The sequence below is a fragment of the Wasmannia auropunctata genome, unplaced genomic scaffold, assembly GCF_000956235.1.
Source record: "Wasmannia auropunctata unplaced genomic scaffold, wasmannia.A_1.0 LD335903.1, whole genome shotgun sequence".
Taxonomy (NCBI): Eukaryota; Metazoa; Arthropoda; class Insecta; order Hymenoptera; family Formicidae; genus Wasmannia; species Wasmannia auropunctata.
Window position 1 is genome coordinate 1900692 of NW_012026987.1, and position 24019 is coordinate 1924710.

The 24019-nt window shown below is 41.2% G+C and overlaps 2 protein-coding genes across 3 annotated transcripts; one reads left to right on the top strand and one right to left on the bottom strand.

Moving 5' to 3' along the window:
* Positions 1-535: 535 nt before the first annotated feature.
* Positions 536-16799, top strand: LOC105455384 (myosin heavy chain 95F). Of its 2 annotated transcripts, none has more exons than XM_011698667.1 (18): positions 536-717; positions 7863-8057; positions 8457-8530; positions 8628-8757; positions 8875-9039; positions 9278-9690; positions 9895-10154; positions 10282-10439; positions 10531-10695; positions 10991-11214; positions 11385-11576; positions 11665-12648; positions 12922-13061; positions 13434-13478; positions 14227-14347; positions 14423-14540; positions 14714-14929; positions 15294-16799. In XM_011698667.1, the coding sequence occupies exons 2-18, from the start codon at positions 7877-7879 to the stop codon at positions 15443-15445; spliced, it is 3738 nt and encodes a 1245-aa protein (XP_011696969.1). In that variant the 5' UTR covers positions 536-717; positions 7863-7876; the 3' UTR covers positions 15446-16799. The 2 variants fall into 2 exon arrangements, with proteins under 2 accessions (XP_011696969.1, XP_011696971.1); XM_011698669.1 differs by lacking the exon at positions 536-717 and adding an exon at positions 5742-6015.
* On the bottom strand, positions 16313-23429 carry LOC105455383 (fatty-acid amide hydrolase 2-like). Its single transcript, XM_011698666.1, has 10 exons — positions 23120-23429; positions 20553-20723; positions 20114-20333; positions 19502-19719; positions 18785-18896; positions 18245-18543; positions 18073-18174; positions 17442-17609; positions 17162-17341; positions 16313-17022 (listed from the first exon to the last, which is right to left on the bottom strand). The coding sequence occupies exons 2-10, from the start codon at positions 20718-20720 to the stop codon at positions 16918-16920; spliced, it is 1572 nt and encodes a 523-aa protein (XP_011696968.1). The 5' UTR covers positions 20721-20723; positions 23120-23429; the 3' UTR covers positions 16313-16917.
* Between the last annotated feature and the right edge of the window lie 590 nt (positions 23430-24019).

The window sequence follows — 24019 nt, forward strand, 5'->3', positions numbered from 1 at the left end:
AGATATTTATATTATGCTTGCAATATGAATTTTGTTATTTTGTATTCAATGATAAAAAGATTATTTACCTCCTTTAATACATATAATCTTCTTATACAAATATATGTCTTTGAAAATTTTGTAACCACAATCATACTAAAATCCATAGCATATAAAAAAAACACTTAAATGTGAATTATAATAATTGTTGTATATTACATTATTTATCATTTTAAATTGCAGATTCAATTTCACGCTTATTGTTAGTCATAAATTCGTTTCATCTCGACGTTCCTCCGCTGATCCCGAGATCGAGACATCGCTGCTGGTACCGCAGCAACAACAATACCACCGCGAGAATTATGATCTAAATTCATAATTCGAGATCCGTATTTCAATTGCTGAACAATCCAACCTCCGTGTCTGTGAATTCATTTCAGCTGCGCGCTCTGTGGCGAACCCCCTCGGTTCTCCCCGACGTTCCGAGTGTTCCGAGATCATCTGCGGGCGGGGATACCCACTGGTATGAGCGACGGCGACGGCGGTACACGATCTACGTGCTGGTACGATCGCTGTCTGCCGCGTGGCATCGGCGGAAACAGCCGTGGATCGCCGAGCGAGCGGAGCGGGCACCGTGTTGACCGTGTAGCCGCGCCGAACATCAGTTGCATGTCGGATTTTGTGCCGTTCGTATATAGTTTCGCTCCGGCCGGCTGACTGTCCTCGCACAGCGAGACGGTGAGTAAATCGCTCTGCAAATCTCTGAAAAAAAATCGTTCCGCGCGTGTTTCGCGAAATTCGTCGGGGAGCGCGATCGCGGGCTCCGCCGCGTAGCGACAGAGGCCGATACGTCGCGGACGCCTTCGCTCTCGAGAGCGCGACGATTAAATTATTGTTTTCGACAGATGTAACCGGCAATATTGTCCTCGTGCAATACGTACGCGAGTACGTGCGCTCAATGTTTCGGTCGTAAATCTCGGGGCTAAACTTCGAAAGTAAGAACAACAAGTCGACCGAGTGTACGATCGTCGAACGAATCGGGGACCAACTTGTGTGTTAGCGACGAGATTCAACTAAGAGAAGTTTGGAGAATCAATAACTCCGGAAATATAAACAGTCGCTATAGAGGGTAGAATATTATTCTCACGTTCGTTCCAAATGATTTGCGATTAATTTTTGAATTTCAGAAGCTCCGATCTCCGCGTTTCGGAGACGCGAAAGCAAATTCGCGCTAACAATTACGAGAGAAGAGCCGACACGTATCGATCTATTTATCTATTTTGAAAGACGTTCTGTTTGCAAAACATAACGATTTAATAGGGGGAAACATTAGAATTAACACATTCGTCGTTACCATCCGGTACGCAATAAATCAGCGGGGCGAGTGATTCACATGAGCACGGACGCGCATAAGTTTTACGTAATGTATTACCGTATCCCTTTTACGGCGCGGCCGCGGGAGCCGAAGCGGGAATGAAAAATCGCTGTTGGAAATTCTTTTTTTTCCTTTTTCTGCACGCTCGCCGGTTTATCTAGTCCATGATTAGGAGAGTGGAACGGGGCGGCGCGGCGCGGCGCGGCGCGGCAGGTGCAATGCGCGAATGCAAAAGCGCGGCCGCGGCACGGCCCGTGTGAATTAGTGTGTGAACCTGCGTAAGCGCCTACGTGCATCTCGTAAAACAATCCGCCAGTCTAGCCGGGGACGGGGGGGGGAGGAGAGGGAAATGAAAAAGGGGGAGAAAGAGAAAAATTGCCCGTGCTCTCTTGCGCGTAATGCACGATGATACGCGCACCTCGCTCGCGAAACGTCCGCCGCGCCGTTTTCGATTGCGAAATAGAATGAGTACCTTCGCAAAACCGTAATTACTGCCGCCAGTTGCGCGGATTTCCACGTTTTCGCAACGGCACCACTTTTGAAGGAAAAGAGAGGAGAGAGGGAGAGAGAGAGAGAGAGAGAAAGAATTACGAAAAAGATGATCTTATGTTAGATCTTAGAGAGACCCTGATAACGAAGCTGATAACAATGTGTGAAAGAATTTTTTTCAGATAAATTCCCGGTACAATGAATCAGAGCGAATTGCGAGCGGTCGTGTTTTAAAGCGCTCACATTTGCACTTAATTTTCTATGTACATATATGTATATGTCGCGATTTTCTGTCTTCGTTAAGCGCCTCGAGATTGTTTTTGATTACCCCGCGATTCCTAATTACATCTTTATCTCGGATTTCTTATCGAATACGTCGCGTAATTAACGGCGCGCGGTGTGTTACGCGGCTGCTTCTTCTCGCGTTTAATCATTCACGATCCACGGTCATATATATTAATTGCGATCGTTAATGGAGACACTTAAACCAATTTCACGATTCCTCGAAATTCTTCCCGCATTAATCGTTGCCGCTCGCGAGAACGTCGTCAGCGTGCGAATCCAGCTTCGGTTATAATCACGATTAGAATCTCTGAATCCCGACGTTCTTCAAACTCGATCGAATCTTTCATCCGAGAGGTAGGGCATTGTATTTATTTTTCCATGTCGCGGCAGTTTACCTATTTGACCGGAGATGTCGAATCAACTGTCTAGATTACTCTAAATTATCCTGACCTCAGCGACAAGACACGTGCAAAATAATTAATATGCTCTCATGTTTAATGCCTTACGATTGTCGGCCACTCTATGACATGTGAAAAACTCATCGAAATCGGAGATAATGGCGAGCGTTTATACCCCCTTGTCTGTTTAGCGACAGTAACACGGCGAAAGTGAGACGACAGAATTGAGATTGCCCCTCGCCCCTCGCGAAAAGAGTTTCGCTCAGCCATTTAGCGAGTCCTTTCGGCGAACGAATGTGTGACGCGGCGCGAATCGCGTTACGCAACCGCGGAAAAAGAATCGCACGCTCCTTTATATGTATATGTAGGTGGGCGAGCTGCCGTGAGAGAGACGTCGAGGACGCCCGTGACTCATCCATGGTCTCGATCGTGTGCACTTAAAAGCGAATCGCGGCCACTTCCGATCGCTGCCGTTCCCCGCGAGCCGTTTATCGATCGATTCCCTTTCAGGGAGCAAATCGTTCGAAAATTTGCATACCGATCCTCGGGCACCCTCAGGATCAATTTCCGGCCTCGTTTCACGGAATAAACTGGTGCACACGCTGTTAGATTGATGACATTTGCGATGCGAGCGCGAGGATGTATTACGTCACGTCATTGACCGAAAAGAAAAAGAACAAATGTTCACATTAGCCAACGCCTATTTAACGGCGACAAGCGGAATAATGTGCAGTATAAATTGACGGTAATATCCGTATAGTATTATACGCGATGAAGATTGATCGAGAATCCGTCCGGTAGTCGTATTTCGATGTAGATCGAAATGTGATTCAACTATTTTGCAAAATGCACCGCCTCATTAATCCGCCGCGAAACGAACCGCGGCGGAACTCAATGCAAATGGGAGACCGCGGGACCGAAAGCTCTACGACCCACTGCACTCGATCTAATCGCCAAGTGCTCTTGATGACGGCGACAGTGCGAAGGTTGTTCCAATTAATGTTAAACGACGTAAAACAACCGCCGTGATTGAAACAAGAAACCTGTCGCGCGGCGAATTTATCATAATTAGATCCCACATTTGCTGAAGTCGATCATTTAACGTTGTTCTTCTTATTTGGTCTTGAAAATAAACTGTATTTTAATAAATGCACCACTTTTGTACTGATATTTAATCTATTGTTTCTTATTACGCGACTCGTTGACTTCATTTTCGACATTGCGATCAACATATTATGTGGATCTTCCAATCGCGTTTGTACTAATAAACTAAATTTGCATTACTTCTGCAACGAAACGAAAAATTTTGGTAACGCGATTAATGATCGAATTAATAAATTATTATTCGAGAATGATATTTCTCGTTCTTTCATCGCAATAAAACCTCCGGTTTTTTTTTCACTCTCAATACGACGCTGATAAAATAGTAATAGATAAGAATGTTAAAGACATGTATCTGTTTTCTCGGTAAAAAAAAACAGTACACTTTGGAATTCATGGACTACATTTTTTTTCTTTCTTTTATTTTGACTACTGCTTTCGGTGCTGCGGTAAATTCGGTGAGCGCTCACGCGTGTCTCCCTGTTTCGGTATGCCGGTCCCACCTGCCGTTTCCTGCTTCCTCTCGCGTCCCTTTCATTCCCTTTCGACCGGCCCTTTCAATGGGATTAGGGGCCTGTCGCGCGACGCGTCAGCGCGAGGCACCTCCGCACGCAAAGTGCATTCGGATCGAGGCGCGCATTTAACGCGACTGTCTCCTCTCTCTCTCTCTCTCTCTCTCTCTGTCTCGCGCGAGCGTGAGGTCGCGAACGAACGCGGCAAACTCGGTACCGCACCTCGTTCGGGGAACAATGCACCACGAAAGCGATCTCTGACGTCGAGCGGAAGAAGAGGAGACGCGCCGAGCCCAAGTGAGGAGGATCGATATATACCACCGCGCCTCGCTGTACCGCGAATTAAAAAAGAAAAGGATAAGAAGAAAAAGGAAAGGGTTAACGAGGCGACGGGAGGGAAGGGAAGGGAGGAAAACGATGTAACAGCTGGACGTTACGGTTTCTTCTGCTACGTAGAAGAAGGTGAACGAACCGATGCGAACGATTTCTCGCCTCTCTCTCTCTCTCTCTCTCTCTCTCTCTTCTACTTCTTCTTCTCTCTTTCTTTCCTTCCTCTTTGCGATGCACCTCGCATCTCTCGCAGAACGCAGAAAATTGCTTCTTAGCATGCTTAGACGCCGCAACGTGTTGCAACATTGTTCGCTTCGTTCGGCCGTATCGCTTCGGCAGGATCGGTTTAAACAGCCGTTTCGATATCCCTCATCGTCATCGTCATCGTCGTCGTCGTTATCGTCGTCGTCGTCGTCGTCGTCGTTGTTCATCACCAACCGACCAGCGGAGGATTCGTTCCGTGCGATTAGCACGATTCAAAACGTATGCACACCGCGCCGCGTCTCGTAGCTGCGATGTCCTGTGGATCGATGCAAGGATTTACCGCTGGCTTTTACCGTTACGATATCTCTAACGGGATGCGGGAGAGTACGACAGAAGGAACAAGGCAATTTCTCGCGCTTTCCAGATCGACCGAGCGCGCGCGGTTCCCATTGCGGTTGCGACTGCTATTCGACACGGTAATCGCGGTGTTATATATCAAGTATAACAATTGCAGGTATTACACAGAGCGTCTTTATTCAACTATTCCGCTGAACTGCGTACTGAAGTATCGCGCTATTTATCACCCGCTCCTCTCAAGCATTCAATTTTAATTTAAATCGGAAAATAAAACTGGAGCATCTGAAGGAGTAACAAACTGAAAAGAAAGATTCCGGTTTAGTGTACGATAAATAAGAGTAAAGGCGGATACAGATTACGCATTCTATATAGATTCCGTTTCGCTTTTTCGAGTAAAAATGCTGTGCATATCGGATGCCCTCGCATGCAAACGCGACAGGCTCAGTGCACCGTGTCGTGGTCGACGAGGACGAGGTATATGGGGACGCCGGGGCTTTTTCGAAATTCTGTCACGGCGCGCCGGCGGCGCGTGTAAAACGCGAGGTGCAGCGGCTCGTGACGACCTTTGATCGCCGCGCGGCTGCCTGTCGGATTGTCGAACCTGGTGACGCCGGAAAACACACACGGAGCGACCGTGTCGCCAGAACGACGACGACGACGACGACGACAACGACAACGTGTCGTTTTGTGCCTCCTGTGCCTGTGATTTTATCGCCGCGCACGACCGCCTGCACAACCCCGGGAGCGTGTCCGCCGCGCACACTGAACTCGAAAATCGTCGGGAGGATTGCTTTATATACGGCCTTTACGCAATCGAGAAAATTGCGCGCGCGATAGCGGAGACAGGTGAACGAAAATTAAGGAATTTGTGCAGTGAATAATGATGCCATTCTGAAAGAAAATGGACTTCTGAGGACCTTGATATTTGCACGTGGCGTGCCGAGTCGTCCATATTTTCGTTTCGCCTGTAGATTTTTATTTGGTGGTGAATAATTTAGCATACATTAATTTTAAAAGCAAAAACTTTGGATAAGAATTATGTTGCCATTTCGTGTTTTATATTATGGAATCTCTCGTGCGGGATTAATGTCAGTACAATAGAGATATAGTTCGACAGATGAGGCGTAATCCGATGATGCTGTTTTAAGAAAGAGAAATGAAAAGAACACACGGAGCAGCTGCACCGTACGGTTTCGGCGATGAATAACAGTGATTATTTCGGAGTCGTCGTACCTTCCGTCAGCGCGCTTATCTCGATAACGCGTCGCGATAAGCGATAAATTGAAACTGAGAATTTCGATTTTCATGTCTGGTTGCCGTGGCGAAAATGAAAATCGCCGAAATAAGAAGAGTGTTATAACGTCAAAGCACGAACCTAGTTTCATCCAATTTTCAAATCGATATAAGCTTCTGCTTCCGTCATTATCGCAGAATTGTCCATAAAATAATCGTTGCACGTATACATATACAAGGTGTCCCAGAACAATCGATTGTTCTAACTGGCAATATTTTAGGCAGACTTAAAAATATACTACATAATTAAATAAGATGGAAGAAAATTTTTTAGCGAAATATAAAATTAATTGGATAACATCAGATTTCAACGAAGATTTCAAATATTATTTTTTGATTTTTTTTCGATTTAAATATTATTTCTTAAATTTTCTTTATTTTATCCGAAAGTGAAATTAAAAATATTTTTTATGTTGATTCGATTTTTAAAAGGTTGAAGGAACGATTTCACAGAGATTTACAAGGCGACTTTTTGACCATCAGATATAACGAGAGAGAAAGAAATTCATATTTTATTCTTGTATAACATATTCTGATAACGCGCCGATAGCTATTTATCGGAATTATTTATCTAAGCTATTTAAACTCGCGTGAGAGATTCTCGCTCGTGGGACTACCGTTTGGACTACACCAATCCCCTTCAATCCTTATCGATCGTCATGGCACTTTTGTTGCTTCTTCCGTCAATAATACGCCGCTTAAAATACGACCAAGAATCGTCGGGACTGCTAAGAATCTTTATTCAGCATACGTGGTAGAGAGCGCCGGAAGTCGGGCGGACGGACGATTCGTTCGTCGGAAACTTCTCCGAAAGACACAGACTAGAAAGTGTCCGCGCCAGCAGTAACTGTCGTCGGTGACTTTACGTTCTGTATAAGCGAGAATGACACTCGTCTTTGTAGCGCGCTCGCTCGCGTCGATCGCTCTCGTTGCGAATTTCAACGTGAGTCTGCGCTTTCGTACTGAATATAATTCCGCGAAACTACCGGATATCCGTTTAGCTACAGACGCCCGTTCAGTTTAAAGTTGATTTTCCTTCAGCAAAAAAATCGAGAAAGGTCGTCGTTTAACGAATTTTCCTATTACGTATCTATAAGAAAGAGTCAAATGAAAATCAAATTGAGATTGGTGAAGCTTTTTCAAAATTGTTCAATTATTCTGTCAACTATTTGTCCAAAGTTCAGTGAAAAAGATCCTTTGATTTATAGCTAATTACTTGAGAACTAATGCTGACGTTAATCTCAGCACTTTTGAAAAAATATTAATTTTAAATCAGCTAAAGAATTAACTGCAAAATAGCTAGAAAAGCGCGTCAGATGTGATCGCAAGATATCCTACGTCTAGTGACATTCCTCATAAATAATTTAAATGTATTTCTCGCGTTAGAAAATTATGATTTATGATTATGATTTATATTATACGAAACATTCCACTTAATACACTTTCTCTCGAGTACTCGAAACGAGAACTAAGAAGTAACGACGATATAGAGGATCGCCTCGAGTGCATCATCTCGATCGTGTAATCGTTTGGTTTCAGAGTAAAGCTCGGGGATGGAGAACCAACAGGTGTGGGTCCGTGACCCTCAGGAGGGTTTCATAATCGGGAAATTCGCGGACATGGTGGACGGGGACGCTCTGATCGTGCCCATCGACCCGAAGTACCCGCAACGCACCTGTCCGCTGGACGAAGTGTATCCTGCCGGCGAATACACCAAAGATGTCGAGGACAATTGTAAGTTGTATATTTTCTCTCGGAACATACGCGCGTCGTATCTCGCAATTTTGCGAAGAAAAAAACAGAAGGAAAAAAAAACTGTTTCGAAGTACAGTTTCGACTTCGTAAAGACAGCGAGGCGGATCTTACGCTGCAGATGTTAAGAAGGAGGAGAACGGAGTGAAAAGATACGTTAGCTGGTTTACTCGCGATTCCTCCCCCCGATTGTTACACACCGTGACGCACTCCTGTGCGTTTCGTCCATTTTATATATCAGAGATTAAGATCGCGGCGCGGCGGTCACGCTCGCTTCTCACGAGACGCGAGACTTTCGCTCTTTTCGCAAAGGCACTTTCACTGATTCTTTTCTTCCCGCGCTCGTCTCTTTTTCTCTAAATTAAATCCTCTTCTTCTCAGGCGCCCTGATGTACCTGAACGAGGCCACGCTGCTGAACAATATTCGCACTCGTTACTTCAAGGACAGGATATACGTGAGTAATTACGACGCCGCGCCGCCGCGCCGAGGTCGTTGGCGCCCGTCGCACCCCTCCGTCATTCTTAATCGCACGTTACGCCGTTAAATTTCAGACTTACGTCGCCAACATTCTGATAGCGGTGAATCCGTATTACGAGGTGAAGGATCTCTATTCGCAGCAGACAATCAAGACCTATCAGGGAAAGTCCTTGGGTGAAAAGCCACCGCACGTCTTCGCCATCGGTACGCGCGTCGTGCACGCATGATGACCCTTATTTCTTCCTTCCCCCTTTATCTCTTCCCCCTATAGCTAAATCGCTCCCGGCGAGAGTACAGAGAGATTTTCCTTTATCTTCGTAGGCGACAAAGCGTTCAGAGATATGAAAGTGCTGAAACAATCTCAGAGCATTATCGTATCCGGCGAATCGGGAGCGGGCAAGACCGAGTCGACCAAGTATCTCCTGCGGTATCTCTGCGATCTCTGGGGCTCGACGGCCGGTCCGATCGAACAGAGGATTCTCGATGGTAAAAGAAGAGACTCTATTTATAAATCTTCGTGACATTTAATTCAATCAATTGACATTGTGAAATAATTAAATAATAATTAAGAACGTGTCGTAAAAAAAAATTACGCAATTAGTTAAGCGACGTGTCGCAAGAGAGTCTTGTTCTTTTCGTTACTGTTTACTCAGCGTCACGGTTCAATAAATTAGAATTCCATCGTGACGTAATTTTTTTTTTGTTTGATTGAATCGATCCGCAGCGACTCCGGTGCTGGAAGCGTTCGGCAACGCGAAGACGAAGCGCAACAACAACAGCTCACGCTTCGGCAAGTTCATGGAGGTGCACTTCGACGCCAAGTGCCAGGTGGTCGGCGGATACATCTCCCACTACTTGCTGGAGAAGTCCAGGGTATGCTTGCAGAGCCCGGACGAGCGGAATTATCATGTGTTCTACATGATGTGCGCTGGCGCGCCGGCCGATCTGCGCGCGAAGTTGGGGATCACCAAGCCGGACGACTTTCATTACCTGAGAAACGGCTGCACTCAGTACTTCTGCAACGTGAGGTCGGAGAAACGATTGAACGAGGCGCAGAAGAGCCGCGAACAGATACAGAAGCGCAGCTTGCATGATCCCATCTTGGACGATGTCGAAGGGTTCAATGCTATCGATCAGGTACGTTGACTTCTTCCAATGTGATATAAATCACACAAAATCTTCGAACAATCCAAAAACTTGATAAACTTTCGATAATTTTATATATAATAATATTTGTTCTCATTTTGTTGATGTACATATTTTTAAAATTTCTTACACTTTTGCGCTAATATTTTTATAATTTTCCATGTTTCTAAATTCTTCAATATTTTTATCACAAAGGCATTTACTCGACTCGGTTTAACGGATGCCGAACGCATGGAGATCTACACGATGGTGGCCGCGGTGCTTCATCTCGGCAACATCACGTTCGAGGACAATCCGGAGGATACGAAGGGCGGTTGTAGGATAACTGCCGACTCAGGAAAAGCGGTGACGATAACCGCGAAATTACTAGGGGTGGATCCCGAAGAGCTGCGACAAGCCCTGGTCTCGAAAGTGATGCAAACCAGCCGGGGTGGCATCAAAGGAACAGTCATCATGTGAGTGCACGAAGATTTCAAATAATATTCTTTTTTCGATTTTTTTTTCGATTTAAATATTTCTTAAATTTTCTTCTGTAACACAATCTTTTTCGATTACTTTTATCGATTTGTCTAATTGCGACAGGGTGCCCCTGAAGGTTTACGAAGCTCATAACGCTAGGGACGCTCTCGGCAAGGCTATTTATAGCAAATTGTTCGATCACATTGTCGCGCGGATTAACAAGAGCATACCTTTCAAGGCTTCGAGTTACTACATCGGCGTGCTGGACATCGCTGGATTCGGTGAGAAAATTATTATTAGTGAACTTTCCTTCTGGATTAATATAAAGGCAAATCGCAATAATTTTTTTTCCTCTTGCACACGTGTTTGTAGAATACTTCAAAGTCAATAGCTTCGAGCAGTTTTGCATAAACTACTGCAACGAGAAACTTCAGCAGTTCTTCAACGAGCGAATTCTAAAGTACGAGCAGGAGCTTTACGCCCGAGAGTCTTTGAACGTCCCGAAAATCTCATACGTCGATAATCAGGATTGTATCGGTGCGTGAGATTAAAATTGCATGCGACAGTAGAGCGCGAAGTAAATTCGAGCGTTTATTTCTTAAAATGAAAAATGGCACAAATTATATAATTACTAAATAATGAATTATGCATTATGTTTAATATAAAAATAATTTAGAGGATCTTCCTAGCGGTATCTCTCGTTATCCGAAACAAATCCGAAAAATCCTTTTCAAATTTTACTTGAGATAACATTTCGTAGATTAAATGATAAATAAGTAGTACTTCCGCTTATAGATTTTGAAAATAAATCGCGTGTCACGCCAACTTTCAGATTTAATCGAATCGAAGAATACGGGTATCTTCTTCCTGCTGGACGAAGAATCGAAACTGCCGACTCACAGTTTCGCGCATTTCACCAATGAGGTTCACCGCGCGTGGAGCGGTCACTTCCGCATCACTTTACCGCGAACGTCACGATTGAAGGCTCATCGAGAATTACGAGACGACGAGGGCTTCGTGATTCGCCATTACGCCGGCGGCGTCTGCTATCAAACGGTAAAGCAATGTGTTGCCCATAAAATAGTGGACATGTAAAAAGATCATGTGAATGCGTTAAAAAAAAAACGCTTTCTGACTTTCTTTACGCTCATTTTGAATCTAGAAAATTTTTTTTCTCTACAAAAAGTGTACATATATAACTGTGAGTTTATATTCTATTCCCGCAGAATCAATTTATTGAGAAGAACAACGATGCGCTGCACGCCTCTCTGGAAGCGCTCATTCAGGAAAGCGGCAATAAATTCCTCAGGACGCAGTTCGCCAATCATTCGTTGCAAAAGGGAAAGCTTACCTTCATCAGTGTCGGCAGTAAATTCAAGACGCAGCTCGGCGAACTCATGGACAAGTTAAAGAGCAACGTAAGAATAAGGATTTTTCGAATTTACAGAACTTTGCGAACGTTTTCCAACTCCTACGTTTACAATGCTTACCTCAATTCTCTTATAGGGAACGAATTTCATAAGATGTATCAAGCCGAACAGCGACATGGTGGCGCATCAGTTCGACGGCAACAGCATTTTGAATCAGCTACACTGCTCGGGAATGACGTCGGTGTTGGAGCTGATGGAGCACGGATATCCGAGTCGGGTGCCCTTCCAGGAGCTTTACAGCATGTACAAGTCCTACCTGCCGCCGGAGCTCGCCAAGCTCGATCCCAGATTCTTCTGCGAGGCGCTGCTGCACAGTCTAAAGCTGAACCAGAAGGACTTCAAGTTTGGCATCACGCGCGTCTTCTTCAAGCCGGGCAAGTTCGCGGAATTCGATCGGATCATGAGGTCCGATCCGGAGAATCTGCGCAAGCTGGTCGCTAACGTGAAGAAGTGGCTGCTCAAGTCGCGCTGGAACAAGTTGCAGTTCTGCGCGCTGTCGGTGATCAAACTGAAGAACAAGATCATCTACCGGCGGCAGCATCTGATCGTGCTGCAGAAAACGGCGAGGATGTACATCGCGAAGAAGCAGCACCGGCCGCGCATTCGCGGTATCATGAAGATCAGGAATCTGCGGAAGCAGTTGACGCGAATGGAGGAGACGGCGAGTCAGTTGAAGAATCGGGAGCGATCGACGCAGGATATGAAGAGGCTCGACGACGATCTAGAGGCGGCTATACGTAAAATCAGAAACAACCAGAGGATCGCGCCGACGGAGATCGACGGCCTCTACACGTCTCTGGTGAATCAGGTGAACAAACAAATGGCTGCTCTTCAAGATATGGTGAAGCAGCAGAAGGTCGCCGAGGAACAGGCAAGATTAAGAAAGATTCAGCAGGAGCTCGAGCTGGAGAAGAATCGAAAGGAAGAGGAGGAACGGAAAAAGAGGGAAGAGGAGGAGAACAGGAGGAAAAAGCTCGATATGGAAGCCAGAAGGAAGATCGAGGAGAAGCAGAGGAGGAAACAGGAGGAGGAGGATCAGAAGACCGCGGCTGCTCTCCAGGTTCGAATTTCTATGTAATCGTTAATTTATAAATTAAAAAGAGTAAATTACATTAACAAATTTTAGAATAAAAACCTAAATTATTATAAACACATCTTTATAGTCTTACATATTTTTTTAATTTATTGTAAAATACGAAAAATAATTAATATTCGATAAAAAATTAATATTTTTATTTATTAAATAATTGACAAATAATTAAGCAATTTTTTGTCGTAAATGATTATTAATATGCACTATGCTTTATTTTCGTGCGTTATGTATTATTTAAAGGCCCAATTAGAGAAAGAAGCTGTGGAAGAGAGTCGGTATCGAGAGTTACTGGAGCAAGAAAGAAGAGACCACGAGTTGGCGGTCAGACTTGCTCAAGAATCGAACGGACAAGTCGAAGATTCTCCGCCGCCTATACGAAGGTAAGATTTTCTTTTTTTTAAATTTATATAATTGGCACAAGTTTATAAGCAATTTTTAAATTATTAAAATTGAATAGTAGGCAGATATTTAACGCGTTAAAAGAATCGACCTTTAAGGGTCTCAAATTGCGTTAATTAATATAATAGCAAATTAATGTAAACTAACGTACGCGGTTTTGCTATCAATAGATTAAACGTGTTGATCAAATGTATCGATATCTAACTATAACTTTATCGGTACATCGATCGGTAATAGTGAAATGTATTCAACTCGTTGGTTTGAATATAGTTCTGACGTCGCGTCGAGAAAAATAAAAAATGTTGTTAAAATAGAAATAAGATATGCTATTTTTGTTGTTTAAATTGACGCAGTGGCTCCGATGTACGAACGCCTATGAACAACAACAGGCTAATAAGGTACGATTACTCGGTTTTTTTTTGCATGAAAAACTAATCGGCTGAATGCGATTCATTTATTCCTGTTTTCGAATTAATTAATCCTCATTCAGTGACCCACATTCATTTTCCATCAACCGATTCTTCGGTAAATTTGACTATGAATAAGATCATTTCCTGTCGAAGACTCATTATTTCTTGAAGAATCCGTCGAGAAAAATAATCGCGATAATTCTCGATGAATTTTTAGACATGCTATATCAATTTGAGATTAAAAACATTTATCAGATTTTTGTGTAGACTTTTTTTCATTCACACTGAACCGTATGACATACTAATTTCAACTTGCACTAACTTTTCTTGTATAGACTAATGTTTTTTCTAGGCACGCTACATTAACCGGAGAATAAATTTAACATTCGTAAGATTTTTGTGTAGATTTTTTTTCATTCACATTGAACCGTATCACATACTAATTTCAACTTGCACTAACTTTTCTTGTAGACTAATGTTTTTTCTAGGCACGCTACATTAACCGGAGATTAAATTTAACATTCATAAGTTTTTTTGTGTAGATTTCTTTTTACCCACACTGAACAGCATGGCGTACTAATTGTAGCTTGCACTAATTTTTCTCGCAGACTAATGCCAGCAAATATGCCTTGTATCTTAGCACTCGGCATAGCCCAACGTTAAAGTGTTGAGTTGCGAAGTGTTATGAAATCGCAATTATGTATTATTTTCTTACGAGTGTCTGCTCGCAATGTAGATCGGAGCAGGTGCGCAATCAGCAGGCGGCTATGAGCAACAAGAAGTACGACCTGTCCAAGTGGAAGTACTCGGAGCTGCGAGACGCAATCAATACGTCCTGCGATATCGAATTGCTTGAAGTACGTGCACGCATATCGGTTACGTAATACCGTAATTGTTTCGATATTTCGAAAAAAAAAATTGCTCGTTTCCAGGCCTGCCGTCACGAGTTTCATCGCAGGCTGAAAGTTTATCATGCCTGGAAGGCGAGAAACCGCAGAAGAACTATCATGGACGAGAACGAGAGAGCGCCGAAGTCCATCATGGAAGAAGGTAAAATAACTACTGTCACTGTGAATTAATAATACGAAATAGCGTTAATTGCGATTAGATTAATCTATTAATAGCAGTAGATTAACGATAGCGATTGATAACTGATTAAAAATAATTGCGAGCGGCCTTGGAAGCGAGAATCTCAAGCGAACAGTGTCGACTGTGTTTTCCAGCTGCGAAAACACCGAGGACGCCGTTGAAGCAACAGATAGTCGAGTCGTCCCAGAGATATTTCCGAATCCCCTTCGTCCGTTCTTCCGCGGCCGGGCAGCAGGACAATACCCACGGCGCCGGCAAGAGGGGATGGTGGTACGCGCACTTTGACGGGCAATACGTGGCACGTCAAATGGAGCTGCATCCCGACAAACCGCCTATACTCCTTGTGGCAGGTAAAATCCCGGCATATCATTTATCTTTATGTATTTATTATTCATGCTAATTCAAACACTATGCATTGCAAATAACGCTCTGAATCACGTATATTCTAATAATGTAATGAATAACGATTAGCCCAGATAAGTCTGGCTATACAAATAGATAAAACGTACCTAACGGCAAGAGATGAAATGAAAAAAAAAAAGACAGAATAATTGACTGTGCCTATTCACAAATGTAACTATTGAAGTTTTTATAACTTTGCGGTGTCCTTGAATTCTCTTACCATTAAATTTGTGTTATACAATTGCTCATTAAGTCGCGCCGTTGGGTTAAATAATTTTCTTTTCAAAGAATTATGTTTTTCATTCACCGCAGGCATTGACGATATGCAGATGTGCGAGTTAAGCCTGGACGAGACCGGATTAACGAGGAAACGCGGTGCCGAGGTTCTAGAACACGAATTCAATCGCGAGTGGGAAAAGTACGGCGGTAAACCGTACGTGGCGTCGTGCGATCGCAAGAAGTGAAGAATTCGTGATGCATGCGGTCGTGGGAGGATTGTACTTTTGCGTCACGTCACGCAAGAAAAAAAAAGAAAGAAAAAAACGCCGCATAAATCAGCGCGGAAATTTGCGATGATCCTTACGTATTTTACGTAGTCCGGTGAATGCATCGGCGATTCTGTGCCTTGCGAGACGTGCCTTGCGCATTACGGCACGGACGATACATTTGTATCATAAATTGCATATTACGTCATAGTTACGTAAGTCGAAGAATTTTTTCGTCGGTACACTATCGAATATTGAAAGTCCTTATTTTTAGACTCCTATTCTAGCGATTGTCGACCGATCAGTATTCCGCGTTTCGTAAAAAAAAAAATATATATATTAAAGAATCAGAGATCATCTGAAATTCTACAAAACGTATGCGCGAAAAACGATATCTCAATTTACTCTTTCACGATCAAGATTTTGCAATTCTAACGTAGTTATTTAAGGGGTAACACAATTTACATTTTACTTTAATTCGAGGTCATGTCACTAAAAATGCATATTTTTTAAAACGGCTATGTATTCTACTAGCTTTTGGGCTAAAAAAACTAATTTTTTTTGTTTCATTGTTCTATGTCAAGTCTACGATGAGCTATCGTGCCCACCGCTTGACCCCCTTTTTTCGAAGCGCTCCCGTCCATCATGTCAAGCCGTCATTTTTTAATATATCAACTAAAAAAAAAATACAATTTTTACTTTAATATATGTATAATAAATTAGTGTAAATGGATTTTTATAAACATTTCGCATTAAAATAAAATTTTCGAAAAAGCCGTAAATTTCAGGGCGTCAAAGTGATGTTACCCCTTAAATGAGAGCAAAAGAAAATAAGATATAATCGAGGTTCCTTACGCGTTGTTAGCCTACATTTGCAAGCTATAAAAGTAATCTTGATACTCTGCAAGAGTTTACGCTGGTAATGATGATATTTAATAATAAAATAAGTTATTCAGAATAGGAATAATAAAGAATGTAGAACAGACATGAACAATTTATACTGTTACTGTGCGCGAATAAATTAATAAATAATGATTGTGAACGCAGTGATAATAATGTCGAGTTAAATTTCGCAAAGATTTTTATGCTGAGCAATAGTTGTAAAGCGATAGTGATCTCATCCGGGTGATCTATTAGAATCCACATGTGGTTGCTACGCATATATGAATAATTATACAATGCGATGATATTAATATAAATATTTATATTTACATATTAATAAACCTTCAGCAACAAAGGAATGTATACATTTTATTTGAAAATATCGTATTTTCAGATCTATGTGGAAATATTCTATAATAAGAGTGATTACTAAAAGAGATCGTTATGATTATGGGATTGTCTATTTCCATCATTTGCCTTTGTAGCAACAAAAAGATACCAACCCCCCCCCCCTCCCTAGCTTGATTTAATTTATTTACAAAAAACACAAATTAAAAACCTTCAGGCACTTAATCCCTCATCGATGATGACGGTGGCACCCAGCCACCGAAGGCCATCTCCAGCTCTTTCGCAACCGCTAAACAGAGACGATCTTGATAAGGCGCGGCTATGACCTGCAAGTTTTTATACGCATTATTACGCAACTGATTGTCCTATTTCAAATATTGTTGTTCATACATTTTCCTATCGCGAGAGGCAGATATAAACCACATTCCGGTTGAAACCTGAATTACATAATTAATGGAAATTTACCTGAACGCCTATGGGCATCCCCTCGCGGTTGAGCCCCATCGGCACGTGCACCGCGGGAAAGTTCATAATGTTGAAAATGGCGCAGTACGCAATGGTAGAGATTTCGCACGTCACAAGCTGTGACATCAACGAATTTCGGTATGTCGGGTAAATAAATACTCCATTGTCCCCCAAAAGGTCCTGTGGGAGAGACGAAGGAAGAAAACGGTAAGTGTGGAGAATCGATAACGCAGAATTGAATACAGACGTGATAATTGTGTTAAATTTCCGGAACACTAACTAGCAACTTCTGACGAATCTCATCCGCCAGCTTCGTGTATTGCGATACCTCCGAGTCCGTGAACGGAAAATGTGTCTCAAGCGGTATAGCGTACAGTATCATCTGCTTCGTGTATTGCGACAGACCGAATAGAGCTTTCATCATTTCGACGCTTGAATTTTTCCGGTTCTGCGGAAATCGATATCAAAATCAATACAAAACTAAAACGTACATCTTTTATAAGAAATTTTATGTATATACATAATTTCTTAGTTTTAATTTCGTGGTTCCTGCGATATTCTAATAATAATATTTATGCATCGCAACATTGACAAAATGGCACATTTCACTTCTGAAACAACGTTGCGGCAATCCTGCGCTACGCGGCTGCAATACCGTAATACCTCACCGTGAAATATGTCTGCGTTTTTTTAGCGCGGTATGGAAAGGGCACGAACGTGACGTGACTTTCACGTACGAAGAATCAGCTAGTTTTAATTAAATTTTCCTTTTCTATCTCTGCCATATCTTAGAGATTATAATACTTTAAACTATATTTTCAAAACAATCAGTAAGGCGCCACGTCTAAACTATTTAATATAATGATCGTCACTGTATTTTACGGAAAAAAAACTATGCGCATCTTGAATACCTTGAGATTGTTCGCGTCTATCAGCAGTTGAGGGGGCTCCTTCATGTTCAAGTAACCCGTTATCGCAATTTCGATAATTGTCGTGGGCCATTCTATTGGTAACTGTAACATCAAGTTAAAGTAACATTAAAATTAAATCATGCACGCACCGATACACCGGCAAACACTGTACCTTCTCCGCGCGAATGCCGTACCGCGCGAAATGATTAGCGGCTTTTAGGACGCATGTCTCAATTTCCGGCAACATCGGCAATGCGCCGAAAGTTCTGTCCAAATTTTGCCGATAGTAGATCTTCATTTGCTTCAAGTCCACCGGCACATCTAAACGCAGATCGCGATTGCATTTCAGTGTCATCACTCTCATGAGCAAACCGAGATCTTCGGCGTATCTAGTCATCGGGCCGATGGTCAAGGTCTTTTGAAAGTATTTGTCCTCGGTGTATGGTAAGTGCCCAATATTTGAAATGAGTCCTGTAAAAACAGAGGGAAGAGAGTACTGTTAATATTAATCGCACTTTTTTTATTTTCCATTTTCTCGGCGAACTTGTAAAATATCTTTTTTTTTCCATCAAGAGTAGACTCATTAATATCTGTAATATATATGTCTAAATATAATCTAAAATAATAGTTAGATTCAAGTAAAAAGAGATCTGAGTCCATTAATAGATCACAGTGATGGAGAATATTAACATATTAATAAAGATCAATTTACCAGACGTGGGTTTGTGTCCGAAAACGCCGTTCAAAAAAGCAGGTACTCTTATAGAGCCAGCCAAGTCCGAACCAACTCCGATCACGGAAGCACCTGCTCCGAGCAATGCACCCTTAAACAAGAATTCATTTTCAAACAAAACATTATTTTCTTTTTATTTAGAATGTATCAGATTGTATTATTTTAAACATTTATATATGTATTTTATCTATCCGATATGTATCTCACAATCAGTTACAAACTAATGATATCGCGTGGTGGTGCAGCGTCTGAGTTTTCCGAGAAAGGAAAGTGCTTTAAGCGAAAGTCGTTAATGAGAAATAAATGGCAACGGATCTTTTGCTCGCATCTTTCGTAAGAATTGAAATTGCCTGAAATTCCGATGTTGATTGAAGTCATCTGGACAGGCAATTTTTGTAGATAATTTGTGTTCATGAGTTGATGAAGCGATCGATAACTTCAATTGTTAATTGTTATATTTTTTGTATAATTAGCTGAGCGATTAGCAATTGAAGTTATCGATGCCGCTTTCATCAACTCACGAACACAAATATATATATATATATATATATATATATATATAATATTTTTTTTCTTATAATATTTTATATTATTCTTTCAATTTGCCTCCTCTATTTTATACGAACAAACTATGAATTTTTCTTCAAGAGTCTTAAAACGGTTTTCAAATATTTAATGATTCGAGCTAAATTATACCTCTCCACCAGATGATCCACCGGGCGAAAACCTAGTGTCGTAAGGATTACAGGTGCGGCCGTACAGTAAATTGTTGCTGTCGAAGCCAGCGCACATCTCTGGCGTGTTCGTGACGCACAATGGTATCGCGCCAGCATTTCGGAGCATCTCGACGACCTCGGCATCGTGATCCGCCTTTATCCCTTTGCGAGGCAAAGTGCCACTCGTATGACTGCAACCTGCGATCATAGTAAACGCCTGTTTATTTCATAAACAAGATTCCCTATAAATATTAATCGTGCGTTTGCTGTACTAATATATACTTAATATAATTAATATATTCAATATAATTTATGCATACGTTTTTTATTTCTGTACATTTTTATACACATATATACAGAATGTTCTGAAATTCGCGAATCAAAATATCATAGCAAAAAATTATAAAACTGTTTGTCATTTCAAGCGGTAATTCTTGAGATATTTTATTGAAAACTGACCATTTATGGATTAAATGACACACGTGTCATCACTAACAATCTCGACAAATTTATTCAAAGTTAAACCATAATTTATATAATTGGCCAGTTTAAAACCTATGTGACAACATCAATATCAAGAAGCTACTCATACCTTTTACGGCACAACATTCCTTGACAGTAATTGGTACGCCATACAGCGGCTTTTCTTTTTCTAAAGTTTCAATATCGAATTTGCCCGCTTTCAATTGTTCATCATGATCTTTCGCCTCGAATATCGCGGCGAAAAATCGTTCGTCGACGACAGCGTTTAAGAAAGGGTTCACTTGTTTAATGCGCGTTACATACGCTTGCACCACTTCGTAGCTCGTAATCTATTTTTTTTTAAATACATTTTGTAAAATAAATTTGTATTTATATAAATTACTTCTTGACTTTCTTCCTATCCATGCATATACATGCTGCAAAGTGCAGCAAATTTGTAAAAATAAAATAAAATACGTCATAATAATTACATTCTAATTGGCACAAAATAAAAAAAATTATCACTAAAAGAGAAGGACATCGCAGTAGTTATATAGTTAATGTCTCACCTCTCTCTGTCTAATCTTCTTAGCGAGCTTCGTCGCACTCAGCGTGTATATGGAATGAGTTATCGGTGGTATACTTGGCGGTTTCTTGTAGAGAAACAACAAGATCGGACGAAATATTGCACGTATAACGCTTAAGATACTTAATACGATACGTACTTTCAAAATCATTGCCTGTAAAGTATAAAAAATTAATGTAACGCGTAAGTTATTGGAGCTCTTTACACCAATTGACAAAGAACAAATTCTCAGCTCAATCAATTTTGCTCTCGAGTTTAAAAAATATCCGCGCACTTCAATACACATCGATGTTTGAAAAAAAAAAAAAAAAAAAAAAAAAACAACATGCTAATGCAAAACGTACATACAATCGCGAAATTAGCATTACGCAATTACGTAAGAAGTTTTAAGCAATGGACACGTTGCGTTATCGGCAATCGTGGCTAGTGATACTGGCTAGGTGGTCTTATTGAATTTCGCATTTGATTTCGCGTCACGGTTCGCGAAGCTTCGGATAATAGTAACCATAAGTCTATCGCATGCCTGGCGCGCATGGATCATTGAATAACAATGCCTTTACCGTGGCGTCTTTCGCAATCAAGTCGCGATTAGGTATTTTGGGACCAATAAACGTATACACGCGTTTGCAGCGTAGATAAATTCAAGGAAGTTTTTCCAAGGTCTTACGCCACATTTTCTTCCCTCCCCTTCTCTCTACTCCCCTGTGAATTTTTTTGTCTTAAATTTAATTTTGTATTAAAATTAAAAAGAAAAAAATATATATATATAACACATCGTATTCAATTTTTCGCAGGCGTTTTCTCGCGTCTGTATCGCTGCGAGGAGCCTCGTTTTAACACGGTAATAAAGTCTTCTCTTTTTCGCATTTTACGACGATATTTTTTACGAAAGAATAATTAAACGATCGTGTAAATTGATCGCTACGACCCGAGGACTGCTCTTTGGTCAAGTACACTTGCATGACGTACGATATAATAAATAAATATCTAAACCCGGATACGCGTGCGAGTTCACGTATATCTTGAATAATTCAGTCGTTTTCCACATGCGGGGTGGCATGCAAGACGATTTCATCATCGGCTAGACGTACGTATAGAAACAGAGCTTTCGCTCAACAATATTCAGCGCGATCCTCACCGAAGATCGTTTCGACATTTACGACAAAGCCTCGCCGGCTAGCATCGAAAACGCGCGTTCACGCTTCTCCCAGCGCGAAAAACCTTCGCCTTCGAAGGATTAAAGATTCGCGTAGTCGTCGGCCTTTCTCGCCTTTCGCTGGCCGCGGTCCTGATATACACTGTCAGTATTGAAAATTTATAGTATACGTAACGTGAAGTATACATACGCAAAGTATATTATATGCAGTGCATATCGGAGCACGACCTAAATTGCCCGACAGATCGCGGATGATCCGTGCTCGTCGCGATCGAGATACACGCTCGCATCCACGTAAAGTATAATTTGTTACAATTAAAATTCATTATGCTTTACATATTTATAGTTGGAGTAAACAATTTCTTGTGATATCGGAAGTATGATATCGAAACGTTTTAATTAACCGTGATTAACGTTTTAATTCTCGAATACATTAAGCAGGAAGAGAAGGTATATTTATCTTCGATTCAAGTTCAGTTCTTTTTATTATTACGCGATAGTGCAATGCTTACTTGATAAAAACGTCTTAAGATATTTATTGATCAGTTAGTTGTAACATCTATCTGCACAGTCCGAAAATAACATTCTGATACATCACGGAATAAACGATAATAAACTCTTCGATAAATTCGATATACTTATATGTGCTAATTGAAATTATTCAGATTATTTAAAAATATTAATTTTATCTTATCGTTTTGAGACATTGCCCCGGATAATCGAAGTTTCTACTTTGTACCGTGTTGTCCTGCGGGAGCGAGAATAATAGGTATTTAATCTTAATGATAACCGACACGCGCGTCTTACATCCGAGAGGTCCGAGAGTGACATGAGAGGTAATCAAACATGTGTTTTTTTCCTAATCATTTTTGTTGCGTAAGATGCAGTACGAAAAGAATTCAATAAAAACAGAACTGCGCATGTGAAACGAAGCGATGTGTAACATTGTTGCGTGTATCGCAAAATGTATCTCCGTACGTGCCCCCGATATGCTAAATCTATCGCTGTTAATAATAACATTTATTTTATCATACTGTAGTTGCATTTATCTGCCGTTATCATCACGCATCCATTCGATAACGTGGATTATGCGGGGCAAAATGTAATCTAAAATCTTAAAACTTATAACGAGAAATTAACAAAGAATGTCTCTTTTACTTTTTTGTGTGTTTAAAAGTACGGCACAGCGAGTAACAACAGTTTTTTGTGGACTTTTAATTTATGACTTGTTAGCTCATTTCCATTTTTCTTAAGAGACAAACTATTGTATCTCCGACAGTGAAAAGATTTGTCGACACTAAAAGGATCACACGGTTCCGATCGTCGAGAAAATCTTTAAAGTCAAAATAAAGTCATGTGAAAAACCTTAAAGTGAAAAATTTCATTGCACGTACTGTAAAACGATGATCCAATTCAAGAAGTTTATTCCGTTGGATTGTACGGTTTTTGTAGCTTTCAGTTAAAACTGAAAGAGGTACACTTAAGATACGCACAAAAGCATGCCGAATGAAAAAGTGCCAAATACTTTCTGTAATTTTCCTTCTTCGGGCACTTTCCCGTCGTAAAAGAATATGCGTTTCTGCGAATCCGCTATAAGGCGTACCGCTCAAGACGTGGTCCAGAGAATTTGCGCAAGTTCACGGGAACCAGTTTTCGATCGCACCCCGCGGTTGCGTGTACCACCGACGCGCGGCACAGCGGACTGAATGTAACGATGCCACGACTTGAGATTTTAACAAAAGTCGGTGGGGGAGTCCGACGGACCTCCAGGGTGCCTCGAACTGGATTTGCGCTGAACAGTCAGTGTCAGTGTGTGGAGGACGATAACGCGATCAATCTTTTAGAAAAACAGATCTACGCGATATATTTCTAGAATTGCAAATCGCGATTACTATAGCAAATTGCTGTCCGATGGTTACATAATCGTGGACTGCATTTTTTAAATACCTCAGGTATTTTCTCGCCGAGCATCGCTTAACAGTCCAGAGAATATTAGATTACATATATTTTTATAATATTTCTTATTTGGAGGGGCAAGAAATAATTTGTTAAATTATTAGTTTTTGTAATAAAATTCTCAGATTACTTTTGATTTAAATTATGAATTAAAATTATAAATATTTTACCATACCTATTTAAATATTAGATATTTTTATTTAGCAGATTCGCAGGCACGCATATTCTTTTACGACGGGAAAGTGTTCGAAAAAAGAAGGCACTTTTTAATTTAGCACTTTTATGTGCTTTTTAAGTAAACTTTTTTCAATTCAACTGACAAAAATTGTACAATCCAA